At 38.9% G+C, this 21954-nt stretch overlaps 2 protein-coding genes across 3 annotated transcripts in view; one reads left to right on the top strand and one right to left on the bottom strand.

Annotated features, from left to right (window-relative positions):
* The window catches only part of Pi3K68D (phosphatidylinositol-4-phosphate 3-kinase catalytic subunit Pi3K68D), a 48215-nt gene that overhangs the window by 14841 nt on the left and 11420 nt on the right, over positions 1 to 21954 (top strand). For both annotated transcript variants that reach the window (XM_089732242.1, XM_089732243.1), the window contains exons 12-29: positions 549 to 762; positions 1621 to 1825; positions 2632 to 2841; positions 3482 to 3600; positions 4037 to 4215; positions 4539 to 4705; positions 5178 to 5311; positions 5671 to 5759; positions 6263 to 6436; positions 7947 to 8104; positions 8796 to 8883; positions 8974 to 9103; positions 11103 to 11258; positions 13383 to 13533; positions 14872 to 15028; positions 17157 to 17290; positions 19961 to 20068; positions 21417 to 21617. In XM_089732242.1, the coding sequence (XP_089588368.1) occupies positions 549 to 762; positions 1621 to 1825; positions 2632 to 2841; positions 3482 to 3600; positions 4037 to 4215; positions 4539 to 4705; positions 5178 to 5311; positions 5671 to 5759; positions 6263 to 6436; positions 7947 to 8104; positions 8796 to 8883; positions 8974 to 9103; positions 11103 to 11258; positions 13383 to 13533; positions 14872 to 15028; positions 17157 to 17290; positions 19961 to 20068; positions 21417 to 21617 (2774 nt within the window). The remainder of the gene's footprint in view (positions 1 to 548; positions 763 to 1620; positions 1826 to 2631; positions 2842 to 3481; positions 3601 to 4036; positions 4216 to 4538; positions 4706 to 5177; positions 5312 to 5670; positions 5760 to 6262; positions 6437 to 7946; positions 8105 to 8795; positions 8884 to 8973; positions 9104 to 11102; positions 11259 to 13382; positions 13534 to 14871; positions 15029 to 17156; positions 17291 to 19960; positions 20069 to 21416; positions 21618 to 21954) is intronic.
* On the bottom strand, positions 17594 to 18620 carry LOC149501655 (uncharacterized). The gene has a single exon (XM_089732248.1). The coding sequence runs from the start codon at positions 18537 to 18539 to the stop codon at positions 17658 to 17660; it is 882 nt and encodes a 293-aa protein (XP_089588374.1). The 5' UTR covers positions 18540 to 18620; the 3' UTR covers positions 17594 to 17657.

Here is a 21954-nt window from a genome sequence, read left to right as displayed (position 1 = left end):
GGCCAAGTGCTTAATTTTGAGGTCTCTCAATTGGTACAGCAAGTTGCTCGCTCGTATGGTTAAGTGCCACTGCCTTGTCCTAACCATTTTATTCAAGCAACAAAAAAAAAACTTTCCTTCCAGTTCAGATTTTTTTTATTCATTTTATTGATATGCATTATTTGGAAAGGTTAGGTTATGTTGTTAGCAAAAAATGACTCCATTAACTCGAATCCGTGGTAATGAGATTGAGCGTCGCTCACATCGTCTTCTCGCATTAAAACTGTATAATCTCAGAACTTACTAATATTACAGGAGAGTGTTTTAAAGGTTTTATTATCTGTCTTTTAAAGTAAGATAAAATGATGTATTAATTTTGTTAATAGTAGTCAAAATATAGGTAAACTAAAAAAAAAACCTGAAACTAAATAATGCTCTTTTGACAGTATTTATGAGAAAAGTACTGATACCAAATGATTCCGCATATTAACTCAATTTCGAATATTTTTGGAAATGGTACACTTTTAATGCGAAAAGACGACATTATATACTCGTGTCTTGTCGTGCAGGGAGCGAACAACGTGGTCCGCCCGGAGATAGAGCGCGAGCAGGGCGCGTACTGCTCGGTGTCGCTGGCGGCGGGCTCGCGGCGCGACTGCGTGTCGCTGCAGGGCGGGCGCGTGCGCGACGCCGTGCGGGCGCTGCTCGCGCTCTACACGCGCACGCGCCTGCTCGACTTCCGCCTCGCCGACGCGCACTACCAGGCGCCCGCCAACCCCGCCAGTGCGTACCTTTTTTTTTTAATTTATTTTTTTATTATGAGTGGACGAGCCCACAGCCCACCTGGTGTTAAGTGGTTACTGGAGTCCATAGACATCTACAACGTAAATGCGCCACCCACCTTGAGGTATAAGTTCTTAGGTCTCAAGTATAGTTACAACGGCTGCCCCACCCTTCAAACCGAAACGCATTACTGCTTCACAGTAGAAATAGGCAAGGTGATGGTACCTACCCGCGCGGACTCACAAGAGGTGCTACCACCGATAAAGAACCTATCTACTTACTTCACGATCAACCCAGTAGGCAGCGGCCTGGCTCTGCCCCTGGCATTGCTAAAGTCCATGGGCGACAGTAACCACTCACCATTAGGTGGGCCGTATGCTCGTCTGCCTACAAGGGCAATCAAAAATAAATAAATAAAAGCCGCCTCTAGCAGTTCGCTGATCTACCTCGCGAGAGCCCTGCCCATACTGTATCCTTCGGCGTACGTTCGACACTCAAGAACGTTTCGGCCGCACCGCCAACTGTTCTTAGGGCAATTTTCCTCGTCCACTATCACTTCAACCCTACTTAACAATCATTTATTAAATATTACCTACCCCCATAAATGATGATTATATGGTATCTAAAATTGGGATTGAAAGAGAGCGAAAATTGGTTCTGATTAATCTTTTATATCATTAACCATTAACAAGTTTATTTGTTGGATTGGGTAAACGCAGGACTAGCCGCAACTGGGGTTGTTGTTCCAGAAAAAATTAACGTTTAAGGCATTCAATTTTTTTATTTATAAACAATTCAAATTTCACATTTGCTACTGATTAATGTTTAAGTGAGTAAATTACGATGTTTTAATTACAGAAGCAGTACCGGCGCACACAATATCAGAAACGACACTGTTTTGTATAGAGGCGGTGCACTGTTTGCCTCTGTGCTGGAGCCACGACGAGTACATGTTTCATGCGCAAATCTACCACGGAACAAGACCTTTGAAAACATTACGGTTCACACAAGCTTCGAAGATTGAATGCGGCGGGTTTTATCCTCGAATCATATTTGATACTTGGTAAGACCGTGGTGGACCCTACATTTAGCACACGTGGCCAGGCACTAAATAGCACTGGATGTTGTTTCTCGGACACGTCCAATTAGAACATTAGAACTTCAGTAATTTCTGCATATTTTATTGAGACATATTTTCATCTCACCTTATCTTGTGCCATTATACAATATGTTATTTTGTTAAAAATTGTTAAACTCGTCGCCGGCAATAATGGCATCACATAAAAAAGCAAATTGCCATATCTAAAAAAAAGAGCAGAAGCCAAAAGCTTTTTTAGACTAATGCCCGATTTTAGACATAAATAAAATTATGAAATAAATAAATAATAATATTATATAATATTATATAAATAATAATAATATTTATTAATAAATAAATATTATTAATGCACGGAAAAATCATTAATAGTGTTACGCCGGTAAGAGTAACGCCATCTATCGCCGAATATCCGAAACGAATATCAAAGGATCTAGAACGCTCGAGAAGTACAACGCCATCTATTGTCAGATAGCAGAAACACGCATTGAAAATACTCGACTTGTGAGGAATGTTCTCGATAACTCTGGGGGTGTCGTATCGATTATAAAAGCGTTGCAGAGATGGCACGATGCAGTTAGTAATCGGAACTACTCGAAGCGAAACAGCGAACGGATGACCTGAAGCGAAACGGAAGAAGTGAATTGAGAATTTTAAAGTGTCCCTGAAGTGTTTTAAATGTTCTAAGTGTTATTACAGTGTTAATTTATATTTCGGTAGATTTTTTATTTATCACGAACCCCAGCACGTAACGGTATATATATAATTTTCAGGCTGAACCTCGAGGATTTACCAGTAAACACGTTACCAAGAGAATCTCGTCTCGTTCTGACGCTGCACGGCCGGACGCAGCGCACCGTGGACAGCCAGCATCCGAACGAGAACAGCCCGCCCAGCAGCCAGGAGGCGGAGGACAGCGGCGACGTGCTGTACGAGCAGGTCGAGCTGGGCTGGGCCGCCCTGCAACTCTTCGACTTTGATGGGTAAGTGAGACGGCTATATCCAATGCTTTATGACGAACGGAGCACGTGCTATTACCGCGGAGACTGCCTTCGTACGTATTAGTCAGCGCTCACTGATCGACTTTTGACCATAGCATTGAAACCAGTGGCGGATTAAAGGTCCAGAGCGCCCTAGGCAATCAATTTATCGGCGCCCCTGTACCGGCCATAAATGGCCATCATAATACTAAATTTTAACTATTTGTTTTTGCAATTACGATGACGTTGTATTATCAACCCAAGACATTAGTAGACCAAGACCCTTGTACTTACGCTAATGCGATTTTCTTTATTTATAAAAAAATTCTGAGCTAGCGCGCCCCTTTTAACTACGCGCCCATAGGCACGTGCCTAGTTTGCCTTACGGATAATCCGCCTCTGACTGAAACATTACGATTTATTTTAATGGATTACTAATTAATCGTGGTGTTGAAAAATAAATTAAAAAAGAATTGGTTATTTCCGTATTTTTTATTGATAACACCGTAGTTACTCAATAGCTAAGAAATATAAAAAATCGATTAATGAATAGAGTAGAAAATTGTGCTTAACTGTTTTGTTTTTTCCGTTTTATATAATTCCGCTGTACAAAAAAAAAGTGTAACACAGAGTTATGTTTCAGGATGCTATCGTCCGGTAATTACGTTTTACCATTGTGGCCGACTAGTTGCGACCGGCGGACCGGCCCGGCACCTCATCCCATGCACACACCTACAACACCATATCCCGTTGTCAATATTGGTGAGTCAGTTTTATGTTCGTTTAAAACAATTTCTAAATAAACTAGTACAACCAGGGGAGTGCTCTGAGGAATTGTTTGAGATTATTTCATCATCTCGTTTTTACCATCGCACTGCCCTCTGCCGGAGTAGAGTTCATCCATACTACCTGGAGCCACTACGTTCATCCACGGTGCGTTTCCAGAGATCTTTTTTGCTACGTACCATCCGGCTTTGAAATGAGCTCCCCTCCACGGTGTTTCCCGAGCGCTAGAACATGTCCTTCTTCAAACGAGGCTTGTGGATTACTTCACGGTAGGCAGCGGCTTGCTGAAGTCCATGGGCGACGGTAACCACTTACCATTAGGTGGGCCGTATGCTCTTCTGCCTACAAGGGCAATAAAAAAAAACTAGAACCGGTTGAATTTGTTGTCCTCTAACACTTTAATGTTCTACAGAAATTCCTTTATACGCACACACCGGGGTCAAGTGGACCAGCGGAGAAGAAGACAAACAGAAGAATATATCTCTGAAGGATCTTCCGTCGTTCGACAGTTTGGACGGACACACTCAGTCTCAACTGCTACACCTCATCGAGCAGGGCGCTTATCAGAGGATGCCTACAGAATGTAGAGAGGTGAACTTTGTACTTTGCTCACACGTAGACTTCAAAATGTGGATGTCGCCACCATGACCTTGTTATTGAATTGCACAATGGGTGTCTCTAACTGGAATACACGACTGCTTCGCGACTTAAATTTGTCAGATTCGAATATAAATTCCTTGAACCTTTAAATAGGTATTAATTTACGTGTTGGGTACTTTTTAATTCAGAAAATATTGTACCTACCACCAGCCTTTAAGAAGTTGTTACTGGAATTTAAGGATTAAGGGTTACAGCGCGCTTTAACGATACCTTTTGTAAGTTCTAGTAAATAAATTATATCTGTTGTCCTGCAGGTCATGTGGGAGAAGCGACAGTACCTAGTGCAGATTCCAGGCGCTTTGCCTCTAGTGTTGCTAGCCGCTACGAATTGGTACGGAGACCATAGAGAACAATTGATAGGTCTACTCCGACTGTGGGAGAAACCTTCACCTTTAAACGCTATGCATTTGCTGTTGCCTTGGTGAGTAGAGTTTCAAAAAAGGTTTTTTTAGTAAAAAGTTGTATACCGCCGTTGTGATTTCGATCATGGTTGTGATTACGAAAAGTGAAATCAAAAAAGGTTTTACAGCTATAGAATTTAGCTTGCGAGAGAATTATGTAGAATATTTCTGAAGGTTTCACTTCCGCTATCTTTGAATAGCACACCACATTATGGTTCATCTGACGAGGTACACGGTCACAGTCGCCTCGGGACATCCTCGATGTCAAATTTGGAGAAGTATATATAGCGTATATATAAGTATATAGCGATCAGAAATCACCATAGAGGGGAGTTCATTCAACTCAAACCGAAAATACTTGTTTATGCCGAATTTTTTTATGTTAACCCACCATTCTGTACTCATAAAATATGTCTAGAAATTATTAACGAATCACCGCAATAAATCAGAAATGACTATGAAAATAATAAATACAATTGTTTTTTTGTGTAGTTTTCCGGACGTCGCCGTAAGAGAAACAGCAGCCAAGCTGTTGAACGAGATGTCTGACGACGACCTGTGCCGCGTGTTGCCGCAGCTCACGCAGGCGCTGCGACACGAGACGTACGAACCCAGTCCTTTAGCCGGTAACTGTCTACTGTACTTACTGTCCGCGTATATACTGTAACCTTACGGCACACCCAATGTTATGCGGTTACTATCTCATATTTGGACCGGGCTCTGAACCGTTGAAGTGTGGAGCTGTCTTCAGGCCACCTCTGCACCCTTCGCCCTGGAGTCCGAGTAGTAGGAGATCGACCCTGGTCAACGCTTCAACCAGACACTGGCTTAAAGGCCTCGTTACCAGGCCATAAAATCTTTTAAAAAAAAGATACGAAATCACCCCAAATACGCGTGATTGATTACTGCAAAAATAATAATGACATTTATTTGTTTGAAAAACAAGACTTGTGTCTTTGACTGTCTTAACCTATCTAATTTTCAGAGCTACTCCTTTCGCGAGCGCTAGCGGCTCCGGCTGTTGCTCACAGACTGTTTTGGCTTTTAGTGCATTCCCTGCCTAATATACCACAGGTAAATACAATTTTCTATCATTTTATGTTTCGGCTTTGGTTCACATAGTAACACAATGTCGTTTATATCCTACTCACATTACACAAAAAATAAAATACACGATGTATAATGATGTAGATTTGTTGCGAGCGAACCATTTCAAAAATAAACCACATGTTTTGTGAAAAAACGTCAATAAAAAAGAAATTTTATCGAATTGATTACACAAAGAACATAAGCTTTCCTCACAAAAACTATAATGTATTAATATGAAAGTTTTTTGAAAAAGGATTTCAATTAAATTTCCGGACAACGTCGGATATATTTGCTATAATAAAAAAGACACCGTGCTCGCTGATTCGTGATTCTACATATCCACAAGTCGACAGGTAGTTTACGAACAACAAAATGACACAAGCAATCTTTTCTACGGGGATTCTATGAAGTGCTTTATTCCATCTGAATTAGAAACTGAACGCGGTTCAAACGTTAAGTCGATAGTTTTAAATATTTTGTTGTTTCAGGCGCCACATCAAGAGTTCCTCGGGATAAATTTAGAAGATAATGCTTCTGAAAACGCCGAAACTGATGCATCGATGAGCGCCTCGTGGCGCTACACGCTGATGCTGCGCGCCTTACTCGTTATATGCGGAGAAAATCTCAACAAGACGCTGCTTCGACAACAGTTACTCGTCAAGGTGAATAATTAGATGTTAATAATAATAAAAACGATACGATGTAGAGAGATTGGCAGGCAGGCAGTTTGGTTGTAGCTCTAGAATTTATGCACATTCGTACCGCGAGTGATAGACAATTTAGCATCGGTGCTCTGTCGTTTTGTCAGCATTTGAAAAAAATGGTTGAATGTTGACGACGCGGAAATGTATGAATCACCTGTGTTTACCTACATACTGTATGCGCGCGAGTTCATGTCCATCGGGGCCAGAGGCGACGCGCGGGGGACAACTCGCCCCGCCTTCGCCCGCCTCCTTGACGGTTGTGATGCGCGCTTATCGATATCGAAAATTTACGCTAACGTCATTGTGTTATTTCATTGTGAATAAACCATGACTACTCCGCTTCCAACAAGTTCAGATAGAAAAAAACCTACTTAAAAAAAGATACATACTGATTCCGACTCTGATCTGTCGGTTGTCTTTTCATTTGATAGTGATTGAATTGGAGTTTAAAAAATATTTTATTAGAAATAAACAAGTAATTACTTATCACATTTATTTTATTTCATAAGTTCTAAAGTTACCTTGTTGAGCTTGTACTTGAGCTGTGAGCCTGAAATACGCCGACGAATTGGAATGGCTAAAACAGCTATGACGCAGTTGAGCAAAGTTTGGAAAGATCGTAATATTTCGAATAGGACCAAAATACATCTTGTGCACTCACTGGTCTTTCCAATCGCTCTCTATGGAGCAGAAACATGGACCATAAAAGCAGCTGACCGAAACAGAGTTGATGCTTTTGAAATGTGGTGCTGGCGCCGCCTATTAAGGATTCCATGGACAGCCAACCGCACGAACATCTCGGTCCTACATCAGCTTAAAATGGAGAACGCTCAACGCCTGTCTGCCACCTGTCTGCAACGCATAATGCGCTACTTTGGCCACGTTGCCCGCAGAGGTGTAGACAACTTGGAACGTCTGATGGTCACTGGGAAAGTAGAAGGAAAACGTCCTAGAGGCCGGAGCCCCAAACGTTGGTCCGACCAGATCTCCGAGCAAACCAGCGGACCACTTAGCGCTGCACTACACCAGGCAACTGACCGGAACCGATGGAGGCTGACAGTAGACAAGCTAAAACGGAGTCACGATCCTCAGCAATGAGGGAGCGATGGAGAAGAAGAAGAAAAGAAAGTTACCTTAAGTTACATTAAACCAAATTGACAGATGTTGACTAAATCGGTGGTTATTATCGACATTACCATAATTAACTAGGTCACAGCACTACCACTTTCCTCAGGATGGACATGACCTCGCGCGCCTACTGTAGGTAAGTCTTATTGTGGAACTGAAACAAAAACAATGTTGGTGGTTCAGTGGTTTAAGGTATAAAGCTACTAATTATAAAATATTACGATAAGAATATTGATAAATTCTAACCATACTACAAAAAATATCGACGCTTTTTTAAGAAATACTTTTTGAATGCCAGGGCCATATTCTTTAGAGAGCTAATGTCGCGTACGTGTTGCAGAGTCTGTGCGAGATGGCGGTGTCGGTGAAGTGCGCGAAGGAGTGCGCCCGCGGACGCGCGCTGTGTGCGGGCGGCACGGCGCTGGCGGGCGCGCTGCGTGCCCAGCCCACCGCGCTGCCTCTCGCGCTCCACAAATACGTACACGATCTCGACGTCAAGTTAGTAGTAGTGCTCATATTATAAAAATCTCAAACCAATTGTGGAATATAGATCATTTTCGCCAAGAACGTTTGACACTTTGACACACGTTTTTGAAATCGTCGTGGCCTAACGGATAAGACGTCCGGTGCAGTCGCACCGGTGTTCGAATCTCAGGCGGGTACCAATTTTTCTAATGAAATACGTACTCAACAAAGGTACACGATTGACTTCCACGGTGAAAGAATAATATCGTATAATAAAAATGAAACCCGCAAAATTATAATTTACGTAATTACTGGTGGTAGGACCTCTTGTGAGTCCGCGCGGGTGGGTACCACCACCCCGCCTATTTCTGCCGTGAAACAGTAATGCGTTTCGGTTTGAAGGGTGGGGCAGCCGTTGTAACTATACTGAGACCTTAGAACTCATATCTCAAGGTGAGTAGCGCATTTACGTTGTGGATGTCTATGGGCTCCAGTAACTACTTAACACCAGGTGGGCTGTGAGCTCGTCCACCCATCTAAGCAATTAAAAGAAATACATATATACATCATTTTCGCCAAGAACGTTTGACACTGACACTTTGGATCAACTATTTAACAGCTGACTTCCTTTCTTATAACAAGTAACTTAAATTTAAAACATTTTTAACTATGAATACTATAATTAATTTCGAATGATACCCTAATGACTTAATTTCATTTACAGATCATGTACCTACTTCTCATCAAACACACTTCCACTGAAAATAAATTTTATTGGAACAGATAATGCAGTAATTCCAGCTATGTTCAAGGTGTGATTTTTTTTAAATGAATTTGTAACTTGTTATTAAGTTTAGAAAAGATGAATGTAGTAAAATGAATTTTATTTCACTGGCCTTTAGGTTGGAGATGATTTACGTCAAGATGCTCTAGTGTTGCAAGTGATAAAAATAATGGATACATTATGGTTGAAAGCTGGCTTAGATCTGAGGATGGTTACTTTCCAAGCTCTACCCACAAGTAATAGTAAAGGTAAATAAACATTTTTTATAATTTAATAGTAGTCCCTCAGTAGTCGAAATTCGAATATAATTGTCAAATAATTCTATTGTCAAACACATATATTTCTAGAATTGAGATTTCGCCAAGACTACACTTTAGACAAATATTAATAAAGACAAACAATATTTAATCTAATTTTTTGAAGTTATACTTCTTTAGGCGCGTTATGAAAAATTGATGAGATTGAAATTTTACGATGCGCGCGCACCGTGACACAAAATTAACAGAATGAAGTTGCCCACTAAATCGCTCATTACAATACGACCGACGTAACTTAGCGAGTCTGAATATAGCCGCAGGTGAACTTTCCGAACCGTACCGAGAATTACCGAATTTATAAGATGTCAAGAAAAGGGATGTCCAATATGCGTGTTTGAGGATGTTGTTTAACGATTTTTTTTTCAAATTGATTAATACAGTCAAAATCTGTTATAACGACATCGAAGGGACTGCTCATATTCAGTCGTAAAAACCGATAGTCGTAACAACCGGTGATGTTTAATGTGTATCGCGCAAGTACAAACAAATCGATAGGGAATTATTGGAAAAATATATTTACATAATACGCGATTTTTCTTTAATATTCATTTGTTTTCTTTTTCTTTGCGGCATTTTGAAAGTTTCACGAATAACTCCACAAAGTTTTGGTGCGTCTCGTGTATAGATAAGTAACAAACTAACTGAAGAGATATGAAGAAGCGGGCTTTGACTCTACCGCATGCACGTGTTTTGTTTCTAAGAATTAGAAAATACCCTACACTAAACTAAATCCTATTGTTTTCTTTCCTGATTTTAATAGCCATAAAAGACAAATGTGGATACCTATTCAAATTGTTTACAATACAGCTTAGCCGGTCGTTCTAACAGATCTAATTCTCCGAAATATTAGTTAAATGTGGTCGTTTTATGAGGTATGTCGTTATTAGCAATGTCGTATAAAGCAATATTTTTAATAAGGCGGTCATATGGCATTCAGCCGGGACCTTTGTTCTTGGTTATTATAACCGGCATGTTGTATTAAACGATGTCGCAGTAAACGGTTTTGACTGTATTTAAATAAAAAAATTTAGAAATAAATTTAATAAAAATAAAGTATAGCTTCTTACGCGCGTACATAAGTACACGCACCCTTTTTTTTAAATAAATTTTACTGGTTTGGAAACAAAGTCCTTTTAAGCCAAATTAGTATTTCTGTTTCTTCACCACTTCATTTCACATTATTTATATTGAAATAATTTTTTTTCACGCCGCGCGTTCTTTTTGAAAGTCATATTTAAGGGATTTTATGACCTGTTAACTGAGACCTTTAAGTCATGTCTTATTTTAATTTATATTCATATTTTTATGAAAAATGATATTATGGAGTAAAATGAAATGAAGATGATTAATTTGAGACATTAATCAACTGGGATGAAATTAAATGAAATGAAATGGGATGATACGGGATGAAAATATATAATCTCAGTAAAATGGTGGTTATTTACTGAGACATTTTCAGTGGGCTTTTTGCAGGATCCCGAGAAGCTACGTCCAGCAGCTTTGTTTCATTTTCCCACATTTATGCACTTTCACAGATATCAAAAATTAATAAACCACCGTTATTACACATTCTAACCTGAAGAAACACTCCTCGCGTTCCCGCCAAAAAGTCCTATTTAATCTATTCTCAGTTTGACCACAGACTATAAGCAATAAGAAATTTTTTACAATAAACAAATAGTATGCATGCATGTGTCTGCCAAATACATGGTAGTGTGTATAATGTTTTTTTTTAATTTAATGTATTTTTTATGCATAATTAAAAAAAATATTAACATTCTGCACTCCTTCTCCATATTCTCTGTAAGTATGGGAAATATCATACTCCTCCGTCCGCGCTTTTTTCGTAAAAAGGGTACACAGTTTTTGCTTTACGTATTTAATATATAGATACTATTAAATTTAAATTTTGTTCCATTTCATTTTCTAGGTATGATAGAAATCGTGACAGAAGCTGAGACGCTGCGGGCCATACAAACCGAGTGGGGTCTGACCGGCTCGTTCAAGGACAAGCCCATAGCCGAGTGGCTCGCCAAACACAATCCCTCCGAACTCGAATACCAACGCGCCAGAGACAATTTCACAGGTAACCCTCTTCTATATTAGTAAAATCAGTAGATTACTATTTGTGATGCATATTTTACCGGTGGTAGGACCTCTTGTGAGTCGCACGGGTAGGTACCACCGCCCTGCCTATTTCTGCCGTGAAGTAGTAATGCGTTTCGGTTTGAAGGGTGGGGCAGCCGTTGTAACTATATTAAAACTCATATCTCAGGGTGGGTGGTGGCATTTACGTTGTAGATGTCTATGGGCTCCGGTAACCACTTAACACCAGGTGGGCTGTGAGCTCGTCCACCCATCTATGCAGTAAAAAAAAAGAACTATTGGATTCGAACGCACTTAATACAAATCATACCAAACTTACTGCTACCTATTTCTACCATAGCGGGTGGATAACGGTATACGACAAGTATTACTCAAAATAAACAAATACAAAACAAAAAGAGTAGTATAATAACTATAGATTAATTGGTAAGGAAAAGTCATGAACTCAAATGGCCAAAAGCAATATGATGATACGTGCATTTTCAATGCAACAGTTCCAAATGTGTCATTTGACCTTTTATGGTATGTTTAGTGTTAGAAGGAAGACTGGTAGACCACGGACTAATTATTTAATACATAACTATTCAATGAAAAGCTGTTAATTTGTTTCGACATTTTATTAACACGTTACCAATGCTCGCGTTGTAATGTATTTTTCACCTTTTGTAATTTTCACTTAACTGAAACACTCTATTTCGACTCAAAATGAATGTCTACCTATAGGTTAAAATGTTCTGTTCTTTTTCGTTCTGTTATCTATATATTAATACGTGAAGCAAAAGCTTTGTACCCCTATTTACGAAAATTGCGCTGACGGAGGAGTATGAAATTTCCCACACTTATAAAAAATATAGAGAAGGAGTGCAGAATGCTAATTTTTTTTAATTATGCATAAAAATTACATTAAATCAATAAAGAAAACATTACGCACACACGCATAAAAATCCTTCTGTTTAATGTTAAAGTCTGTGGTCTGATTGAGAATAGATTAATATTGTTTGTCTTTAATATTACTTGTCTATAGTGTTAGTCTTGGCGAAATCTGTGAATATAGAAGTATAATAAGTCTTTGACAATAGAACCATAATAATGTTCAAATTTATAATTTCAATTAATTATAATCGAATTTCGACTACTAGAGGACCACTAGTATATTTTTAATGTACCTAAAAATTCAGTACGTAAGGTGCATAACGTTAGGATATTTGCAGGATAGTTAGGTTCCACCGGTCCCGGTGACACTTGCCCAAATTAATTTCAATTGTCAGTCTCAAATGTTTTAATTTATTAGAAGTAGTGGCCGTCCAGTAGTCGAAATTCGACTATAATTATTGATTTAAATTAGAAGTTTGAACATTATTCTGGTTCTATTGTCAAAGACTTTACTTCTATAATCACAGATTTCGCCAAGGATACACTATAGATTAATAATATTTAAAAACAAACAATATTAATGTATTCTCAATTCGACCACAGACTTTAAGCAATAAACAAAAGAGTATATATGCGGGTGTGTGTTGTGTCAAATACATGGTAGTGTATGTAATGTTTCTTTTATTGATTCAAAATGTATTTTTATGCATAATAAAAAAAAATGCATTCTGTACTCCTCTATATTCTCTATAAGTGTGGAAAATTTCATACTTCTCTGTCCGCGCAATTTTCGTAAAAAGGGGTACAAAGTTTTTGCTTCACGTATTTATCTATCTATCTATATTTATATAAAATGAATTGCTGTTCGTTAGTCTCGCTCAAACTCGAGAATGGCTGGACCGATTTGGCTAATTTTGGTCTTGAATTATTCGTGGAAGTCCAGAGAAGGTTTAAAAGGTGAAAAAATATGAATAATGCTTGGAATTCTATAAAAACAAACAATTTTGTTTTTCCTTTTTTGTTTGTTTTAAGTTTATTTTATACAAAAGCTTAGGTTTTTTATTTAACGATTGAGGCACTACGAAGTCTGCCGGGTCAGCTAGTTAATATATAGATCATATAAACTTCTTTTTTTTAAAAGCTTTTCTAATAAATCCTCGTAACAGTTCGTATATGTATATTAGTAACGTCGGATTCAAAAATTTGATGGAAATGAATAATTTCGTTTCAGCTTCGTGCGCCGGGTACAGCGTGGCGACGTACCTGCTGGGGATCTGCGACCGGCACAACGACAACATCATGCTGAAGACCTCCGGCCACCTGTTCCACATCGACTTCGGGAAGTTCCTGGGAGACGCGCAAATGTTCGGCAACTTCAAGAGGCTAGTTTATATGTATTTTTTTTTTTAATTTTCCTGGTAGGTAAACGAGCATACCGCCCACCTGATGACAGTGGTTTATTATAATTTAATATCTGTGAAAGTGCATAGATGTGGGAAAATGAAACAAAGTCGCTGAACGTAACTTCTCGGGATCCTCCAAAAGGTCAGCGGTCAGCGGTCGGTAGGCAGCGGCTTAGCTCTGCCCCTGGCATTGCTGAAGTCCGTGGGCGACGGTAACCACTCACCATCAGGTGGGCCGTATGCTCGTCTGCCTACAAGGGCAATAAAAAAAAAGTCACTGAAAAAATCTCAGTAAATGACCACCATTTTACTAAGATTATATGTCATCCTACATCATCTCATTTCATTTCACTCCTTCATCATTCACTCCTCCTTTCACTTCATTACCATTTTTCACAAAAATAACAATATATATGTTACCGGAAATGTATGAAATCAAGGAATTGTATACAAATCCTAGGAAATGTGTACAATTCCGATACTATTTAGGAAATGTATAAAATATTGTTTGAAAAACTATTTAATGCATAGATATCCTAGGAAATGTATAAATTTCCTCGGAATTGTATATAATTCCAATATCGTATTAGGAAATGTATAAAGTAAATGCTTTCTGTAATAAAACACGTTGTTAATAATATTTTTTTGTCATACCGTAAAATAATAATAATATATTCATATTATCTTACTAATTAAATCTTCTAAAATCAACTATCTATTAACTTTTAACGTATCACAAAATCAACTTATATTTATTCTTCTAAAATAAAATTTTCATTTGGCAAGTAATCAGTCTGATAATTCAGTAATTATAAATGTCAAAGTATAAAAGTAAATCTTTATATTATAATACTTTGTCAGTTCATATAGCTATTTATTTTTGCAGGGTAAGCTCGAATGGCATTTGGAAGTACATCATACTTTATTTTTAAAACACAGACATCTTGATGTAGCACAGCTTTTCTTGCAAAGGCACTTCTTAAATCCCTGGTCGGTTCCAGTGGATTGCAAGTTGGCAACTGACCGTAGTGCAAGACTCGTCCCGCTGTCCCCGCGTACCCATCAATATCTTAAATGTTTTACATTTCCGATTGCTATTTAGGAAATGTATAGATTTCCTAGGAAATGTGTAATGTGCAAGTATAATATAATTTATTTCACACATTTCCGTGCGATTTTAGGAATTACATACATTTCCTAGGAATTGTATACAATGACGGATTACATACATTTCCGTTAACATATATATTAAAATAAGACTTGATTTAAAGGTGTAAGTTACCAGGTCATAAAATCTCATATATAAAAAATGTACAGAGACCGTGCCCCGTTCGTGTTGACGCACGACATGGTGTACGTTATCAACGGCGGCGAGCGCCCGACGCAGCGCTTCCAGCACTTCGTAGAGCTGTGCTGCATGGCCTTCAACATAGTGAGGGCGCATCACGACCACATCCTCGACCTCTTCGCTTTGGTGAGTTGGGGGGTTCCCCACCGGAGGCCAGGGCAACGTTTACTATGTTTACTCGTGAGCTCGTGACTCAAGGTGGATGGCGCATTTACATAGTTGATGTCTATGGGCTCCAGTAACCAGTTAACACCAGGTGGGCTGTGAGCTCGTCCACACATCTAAGCAATAAAAATAAAATAAAAGAGCTCATTAGCGTACTAAAAAGATTATTGACAATGTCCATAACAGACTGGGATTTACCTAATGTTTATAATGCGTGAATAAGTGAAATTTTTTATTAAACATTTTTAAGCTACGAATGTCTATATGTAATCGAAGACATGAGTGGATGAAGGGGTTAATTATCGTTTGTAAGATTTTTGAGCATATTAGATCTTAAAACTAGGTTTAAAGGTCTTTTTTAAAAATTGCATGTGATAAAAGAGTTATGTACGAAAAAAAAGTACAAGTAACAAAAGTATTGTGGCGGGTAGCCATCATTCAACGCAAGATAATTGACAGATGCTTGAATCTCGCTTACGACATTTTCAAGATAGGCGCATATATACAAGTTCTGAACAACAACATTCGGACCGTCGGTCTACCGAGCAATATCACCCGCTCGGTGGAAGATCTTCCTTTCGTCGTTAAGACTCCCAAAGTATGTTGCTCGTTTTCTCTCAAAATTAGCAAATTGTATCTTATCCCCGTTCATCCACTCATGTCTTCAATTACTCATCATAATATAATGTTGTAAACAAAGAATTTGCAAACTCTAGCAATTAAACGCTACGTAATAAGCCGAGTTGTCACAGTGAAGGAAGTGAGCAACGGCGTGACTAAAGCTAAGGCGTATTTACGCTACCAGGTTTTCACTTCGTAGTACGGTACCGTACCCTGGTACGAGCTAAAAATACTTGCAAGTATAAAAGTGTATGTGCTGAATTCGGATGCTCAAAAAACTTGCAACACTCACATGAAAATACTGCATAGGAAAATGGTTCATATCTTATCTATACATATAAATAAAAGTGTCTGCTTGTAATATTGAAACAACCGCTTTTTACTACACGCATATGAATATATATACGGTACATATACCAAAATAACATTTTTTACATTTTTTGTTTGTCTGTCAGTCTGTCTGTCTGTCTGTTTGTCTGTCTGTTTGTTCCGGCTAATCTCTGGAACGGCTGGACCGATTTGACGAGACTTTCACTGATCGGTAGCTAATGATATAAGGAGTAACTTAGGCTATTTGTTTAGACTAGCTTCGCCCCGCGGCGTCTCCTGCCTGGTACGACAATAACAGCCGGTAACATCGCGGGACTCAGCTATCAATAATAAAATTTAATGTTTCCGAAGCGAACCGAGGGCGGGTCGCTAGTTAGGAATAAAAAACACAATCGGATTTGTGGATATAAAAAAATATTTTGAACTTCAAAGTATTTTTTATTTATACGATTTTGCTCCTTATCCGTCATGGAATACGGGTTGAACTCTTATGCAAGTATATTCAAATTTGAACACCGCGGCGTCTCAAGCACTACGTACGCTTACGCGGCTCGGCGCGTTGACGCACTTGACGCGCAGGGTTGCCGAGCCCGAGTATTTCCGATGATAGCCGTATGCATGAACCGAAACTTTAATGCACGATATGCCATCCGATCGGGTCGGGAACTTGTCAATCAAATAAGCTAACATAACCGAAACAAAATTAGGAGCATAATTACGTAAACATGCGTTCATTCATTTTTTTACTGGTGGTAGGACCTCTTGGGAGTTCGCACGGGTAGGTACCACCACCCTGCTTATTTTTGCCATGAAGCAGTAATGCGTTTCGGTTTGAAGGGTGGGGCAACCGTTGTAACTATACTGGAGACTTTAGAACTTATATCTCAAGGTGGGTGGCGCATTGACGTTGTAGATGTCTATGGGCTCCAATAACCACTTAACACCAGGCGGGCTGTGAGCTCGTCCATCCATCTAAGAAAAAAAATGATACTTAAAAATCTTTTATTTACTTTTAAGTATTTTTAAAATCTGGTTTTTGACCCTGCTAGTTTTCCGTACTCGTACTTAGAAGCGCTGGTATTTTGCAAGTATGTCTCGTCGCTAGCCGTGACGTACAGTTGATGGGGACCTTCCACAGATGTCGCTGTCGGGCGTGCCGGGCGTCACCAGCGCCGCCGTGAGCTACGTGCGCGCCGCGCTGCTGCCCGCCGCCAGCAAGGCCGAGGCCGCCGCCGCCTTCGCCAGGCTCATACACTCCTCGCTCAAGAGCAAGTACGGACACAGCCATTGCTACTTGAGACTTTTACCCGTTACCACCATAACTATACTTGAGACCTTAGAACTTATGTCTCAAGATGGGTGGCCCATTTACGTTGTAGATGTATATGGGCTCCAGTAACCACTTAACACCAGGTGGGTTGTGAGCTCGTCCACCCAACTAAGCAAAAAAAAACTGTTGTCGCACGCATATAATACTCGGCAAACTTCTTGAGCATTAGTTGACGTAGTGGGGGTAAGTTCGCGCATCGTACAATTACGTACAAAAATGTTATTAAGTTATTAAAAACAACATAATATGTATTTATTTATATATTTATTAGTACATGAACAAAAAATACAGGTTAATAATTGTAGTAATTTAATCTAGGGGTAAAATAGATATTCCTTCCATTAGGTCAAAACTAGAGCTGGTGCCAGGTCTTGGATCAGCTGAAGCTGAGCTGGTATTTGTAATTGTTTTTTCGCTATCATAATCATGACTATCATCATCATCACTACTTTCTTCATCCGTGTCGCAATCATCGTCAACAAAAATTACAAACTCATCAGTGACTAAATCTACCACATGATCACTTTTTACATACTCCGCCTCAATCTCTTTTATCTTTTGACATAATCTACCCCATTCCGGAGCACCCATCGCCGCGACCTTTTCCTTCACTAGCTCTATTACTTTGCCAGTGCTCCAGTTGACATTTTTGCTACTGACATACCCTTTAATAGCTGCCCAAGCCATTTCAATTGGGTTGAGGTCTGGATGGTATGGAGGTAAGCGAAGCACTGAATGGTTGTGGTTTGATAAAATTTTATCAATGCTGTATGTTTTGTGTTGTTCCTTATGTGCTTTAATCAAGCTAAAAAGCTGGGGTTTCAACATGTTTTCATCGTATGGAATTTCTTTTTCTTGTAACCATTTCTTCATATAGACTTTTTTGGCATTGGCAGTTGGGACGGGGTCAGACTGTTTATTGTGATATGACGCATTGTCGACTACTACAACGGAATTTGGTGGCAGATTTGACTGACAACGCAGCCATTTTTCGTAGTTCAAATAGTTCATGTTATCGTGGTAGTCACCAGATTTTGTGCCAGCTTTAAACAAAAGAAGGGCATTGGGAACAAATCCATCTTCGGAGCCAGCATGCACTATTACTACACGCTGTCCTTTCGAAATAACCCACAGTTGATCCATCTGACCACGACATACCACTTGCATGTGATGAGTCGACATAGGACTCATCGGTGTACACTATCGGTCTTCCTTCTTGCCTATATTTAATTATTTTTTGGAGATATTCGATCCTTAGTAGTCGAATATTACTTTTTTCAATTAATAGCTTCCGATTATTTTCTGTTCTTTTCCATCTGAAGCCTAGCTCTTTCATAATTCGTCGTAAACTTCGTTCCGACCCATTAAAATTTATATCTTCTTTCAATTTTTTACGAAGTCTTTCGACGGTAGGAAGTTCGCTGTTTGTTATGTGATAATTATGAATACATCTTTTTATTGCAGATTGGTCGAAACTATCAATTCCGGTAACTTTGTTCTTCCCTGATCTTTTTTTACCTGGAGTACGAAACACGGCGAGCAAGTTAGAGCCCTTCGCTTCATTAATAATACGCCTAACAGTACTGACTGATGTTTTTGTTGCCTCTGAAGTCTCTTTTACCGTTTCCATATCATTATTTCCCTGCTTTTTAAGAAAGCAATATACGTCGTACACCATTTTTCTAGCTTGTCTTTTTAATACTACACCAGTTTGACGTGGCATAGTATATTTTTTATAAAAAATCAAGAAACACTCAACAAATAGCAATAACAACAAAATCAACAAACAATAATAATTATAACAAATAACTTCAACGATTAATATTAATAGACTTTTCACTGTACGCAAGCGTACTTTTGGGAGCAAGCGGAACGAGGGCGCGGTGCGGGACGCAAGGTTCGACTGATCTACCAATAACGCGCTCGATACGATGTCCCCTGCCGTCGCGCCTCACCCTCACCACCAAAGTGATCTAAAATTCGGTTCTGCGCAGTCAAGGTCATTTGCTCACGAAGTTTGCCGGTTACTATACCTATAGTTTAAATTACATTTGATTTGGAGTCGTCGTGGTCTAAAAGATAAGACGTCAGTTGCGTTCGTGTCGAGCGATGCACCAGTGTTCGAACCAAAGCAGGCGGGTGCCAACTTTTCTACTGAAATACGTACTTAACAAATGTTCACGATTGACTTCCACGGTGAAGGAATAAAATCGTGTAATAAATATGAAATCCGCAAAATTATAATTTGTGTAATTACTGGTGGTAGGACCTCTTGAAAGTACGCACGGGTAGGTATCACCGTCCCGCCTATTTCTGCCGTGAAGCAGAAATGCGTTTCGGTTTGAAGGGTGGGGCAGTCGTAACTATTCTGAGACCTTAGAACTCATATCTCTAAGTGGGTGGCGGCATTTACGTTGTAGATGTTTATAGGCCCCGGCAATCACTTAACACCAGGTGGGCTGTGAGCTCGTCCAACCATCTATAGAATAAAAAAAATTGATATTCTATTCATTATTGGTATCAACAGCTCGACAGTCAATTCTCCATAATTAGAATGGTTATAAATATATTAATTATTCGTAATATTAAGAACTATGTATATTTTTTTGTAGATTTACCCCCATCAATTTCTTTCTGCACAACTTGGCTCAGTTGCGCGCGAGTGGCGACCAAAGCAGCAACACTTCGGAACTGTTGTCATTCATGCCGCGAACGTACAGGTATCAATCTATAAGCCGCGCCAATAAAGAAACGAATCAAAAATGGCGTCTATGTAGTTATGTACCTGCACTATTAGATGATAGGGTCAACAAATAAAAAGAAAGATAGAAAGAAAAAGCTGTTTATTGTAAAAAAATATAAAAAAACAAATGAGAATGTACTTAACTTTACTTTATGCCCCCGCAGAGGGGGAAGTGTCTCATCTGTAATGCAACTTGCGTAGACACTTTTTCTGTCAGTCATCTAAGTCGCACAACTCGAAAGTGAAAAAAACTCGAATTCAACAACAAAGTCTGAACTGATATTTTTTTGCATGCAGTACGCGCCGTGTGCGACTAAAGACAGCAATAGTTTAGACTGAGAGCCCATGATCGCCGCCGCCATTTTAGATTCTATTCTTTATTGGCGCGGCTTTATCTTTATAATTGAATTTATTTATCAGTAAGTAAATAAATACCAAGAGATATCCTTGTGTGAAATGGGCATTGACCTTTTTTTATTTCGTTGAAAAACGTATCGAGGTAACAGCTTAGACTACAGAAAATCATTTTTAATGAATGAAAAATTAATCTGTAATTATTAATTAATACTTTTTTATCAATTACGTTTGATCTTTTCTTGCCCTCAAATGACGTCAGTATTGGCTTTATTCAAATATATACTTTATTTTTATATAGCCTATATTTTGTATATTCTGTGTACGACTCAAACGTCAGTTTTGTTATGATCTTATTGAAAACCTCAAAATACTCTAATTTCAACACAAAAATAGTCATGACCTGAACACTTTTAAGACTTATTAATCAATGCGGTGTATAACAATCCCAACATGTTTTAAGGGATTTTGTACTACGGTCGTAGAAAAAATAAAGACTATTTATTAAATGAACCGATAAAATTAATGGAAGAATGAAAGGTGTACCCATGCCACCGGGTTTTTTTTGAGGCAACGGCTCCGCTCTTTTTATGCCACTGATAATGTTAACACTTTGAAAAAGCGACCTCATTTTCAATTAATTATTAAAAATAACTGACAGCACGAGCGTTACAAACGACACGAGTAGCGTCCAATATTTTAATGAACTATTTAAATGTTGAAGATGTGGCATCTCTTATACACAGCATTTCCTATTACAAGAGCATAACTGATTTAAGGATGAATGAAATGAAGAAAACCACAATAGTACATACACATCGAAAAAGAAGTTTCACTTCATTCACGTGCACCAAGTTTTGCACGCGTATCGTTTTTTTTTATTTTATTTTTTTCGTTTCATTGTAATTGAAATCAAAACGATCCTACGCATCGTGAAAATAAAGATATTCAATTTCCTTTTTTTTGTGTAGCATGACCCAAGAGGGGCGGCTGGTGAGCGTGGAGTGCCTGGGCTACGAGAAGCGCTACGACCCGGAGAAGCATTACGTGTACGCGCTGCGCATCTACCGGCTCGGCCAGGCCACGCCCTCCGTGCTCTACCGCTCCTATAAGCACTTCACCGAGCTCTACCAGAAGATCTGTCTGCACTTCCCGCTCGCTAAAGTGCACAGGTAAACAATTATTGTCCTCCTCTTTTTTTTTATGGGATTTTATGACCTGGTAGCTAAGACCTTTAAGTCATGTCTTATTTTAATTTATATTCTTATTTTATGAAAAATGATAATATGGAGTGAAATGAAATGAAGATGATTAATTTGAGACAATAATCAACTGGGATTAAATTAAATGAAATGAGATGATATGGGATGAAATATAATCTCAGTAAGAGACTTTTTCAGTGGACTTTTTGGTGGATCCCGAGAAGTTACGTCTAGCGGCTACTTCGCTCCTCGCATTCCCGCCAAAAAGTCCTTGTCCTCCTTCTCTTTATTTAACTGTGTTATGTAC

The sequence above is a fragment of the Bombyx mandarina genome, chromosome 13 (assembly GCF_030267445.1).
Source record: "Bombyx mandarina strain Sakado chromosome 13, ASM3026744v2".
Taxonomy (NCBI): domain Eukaryota; kingdom Metazoa; phylum Arthropoda; class Insecta; order Lepidoptera; family Bombycidae; genus Bombyx; species Bombyx mandarina.
Note: the sequence above shows the minus strand (reverse complement) of the source record. Positions and strands in the feature narration are given on the sequence as shown.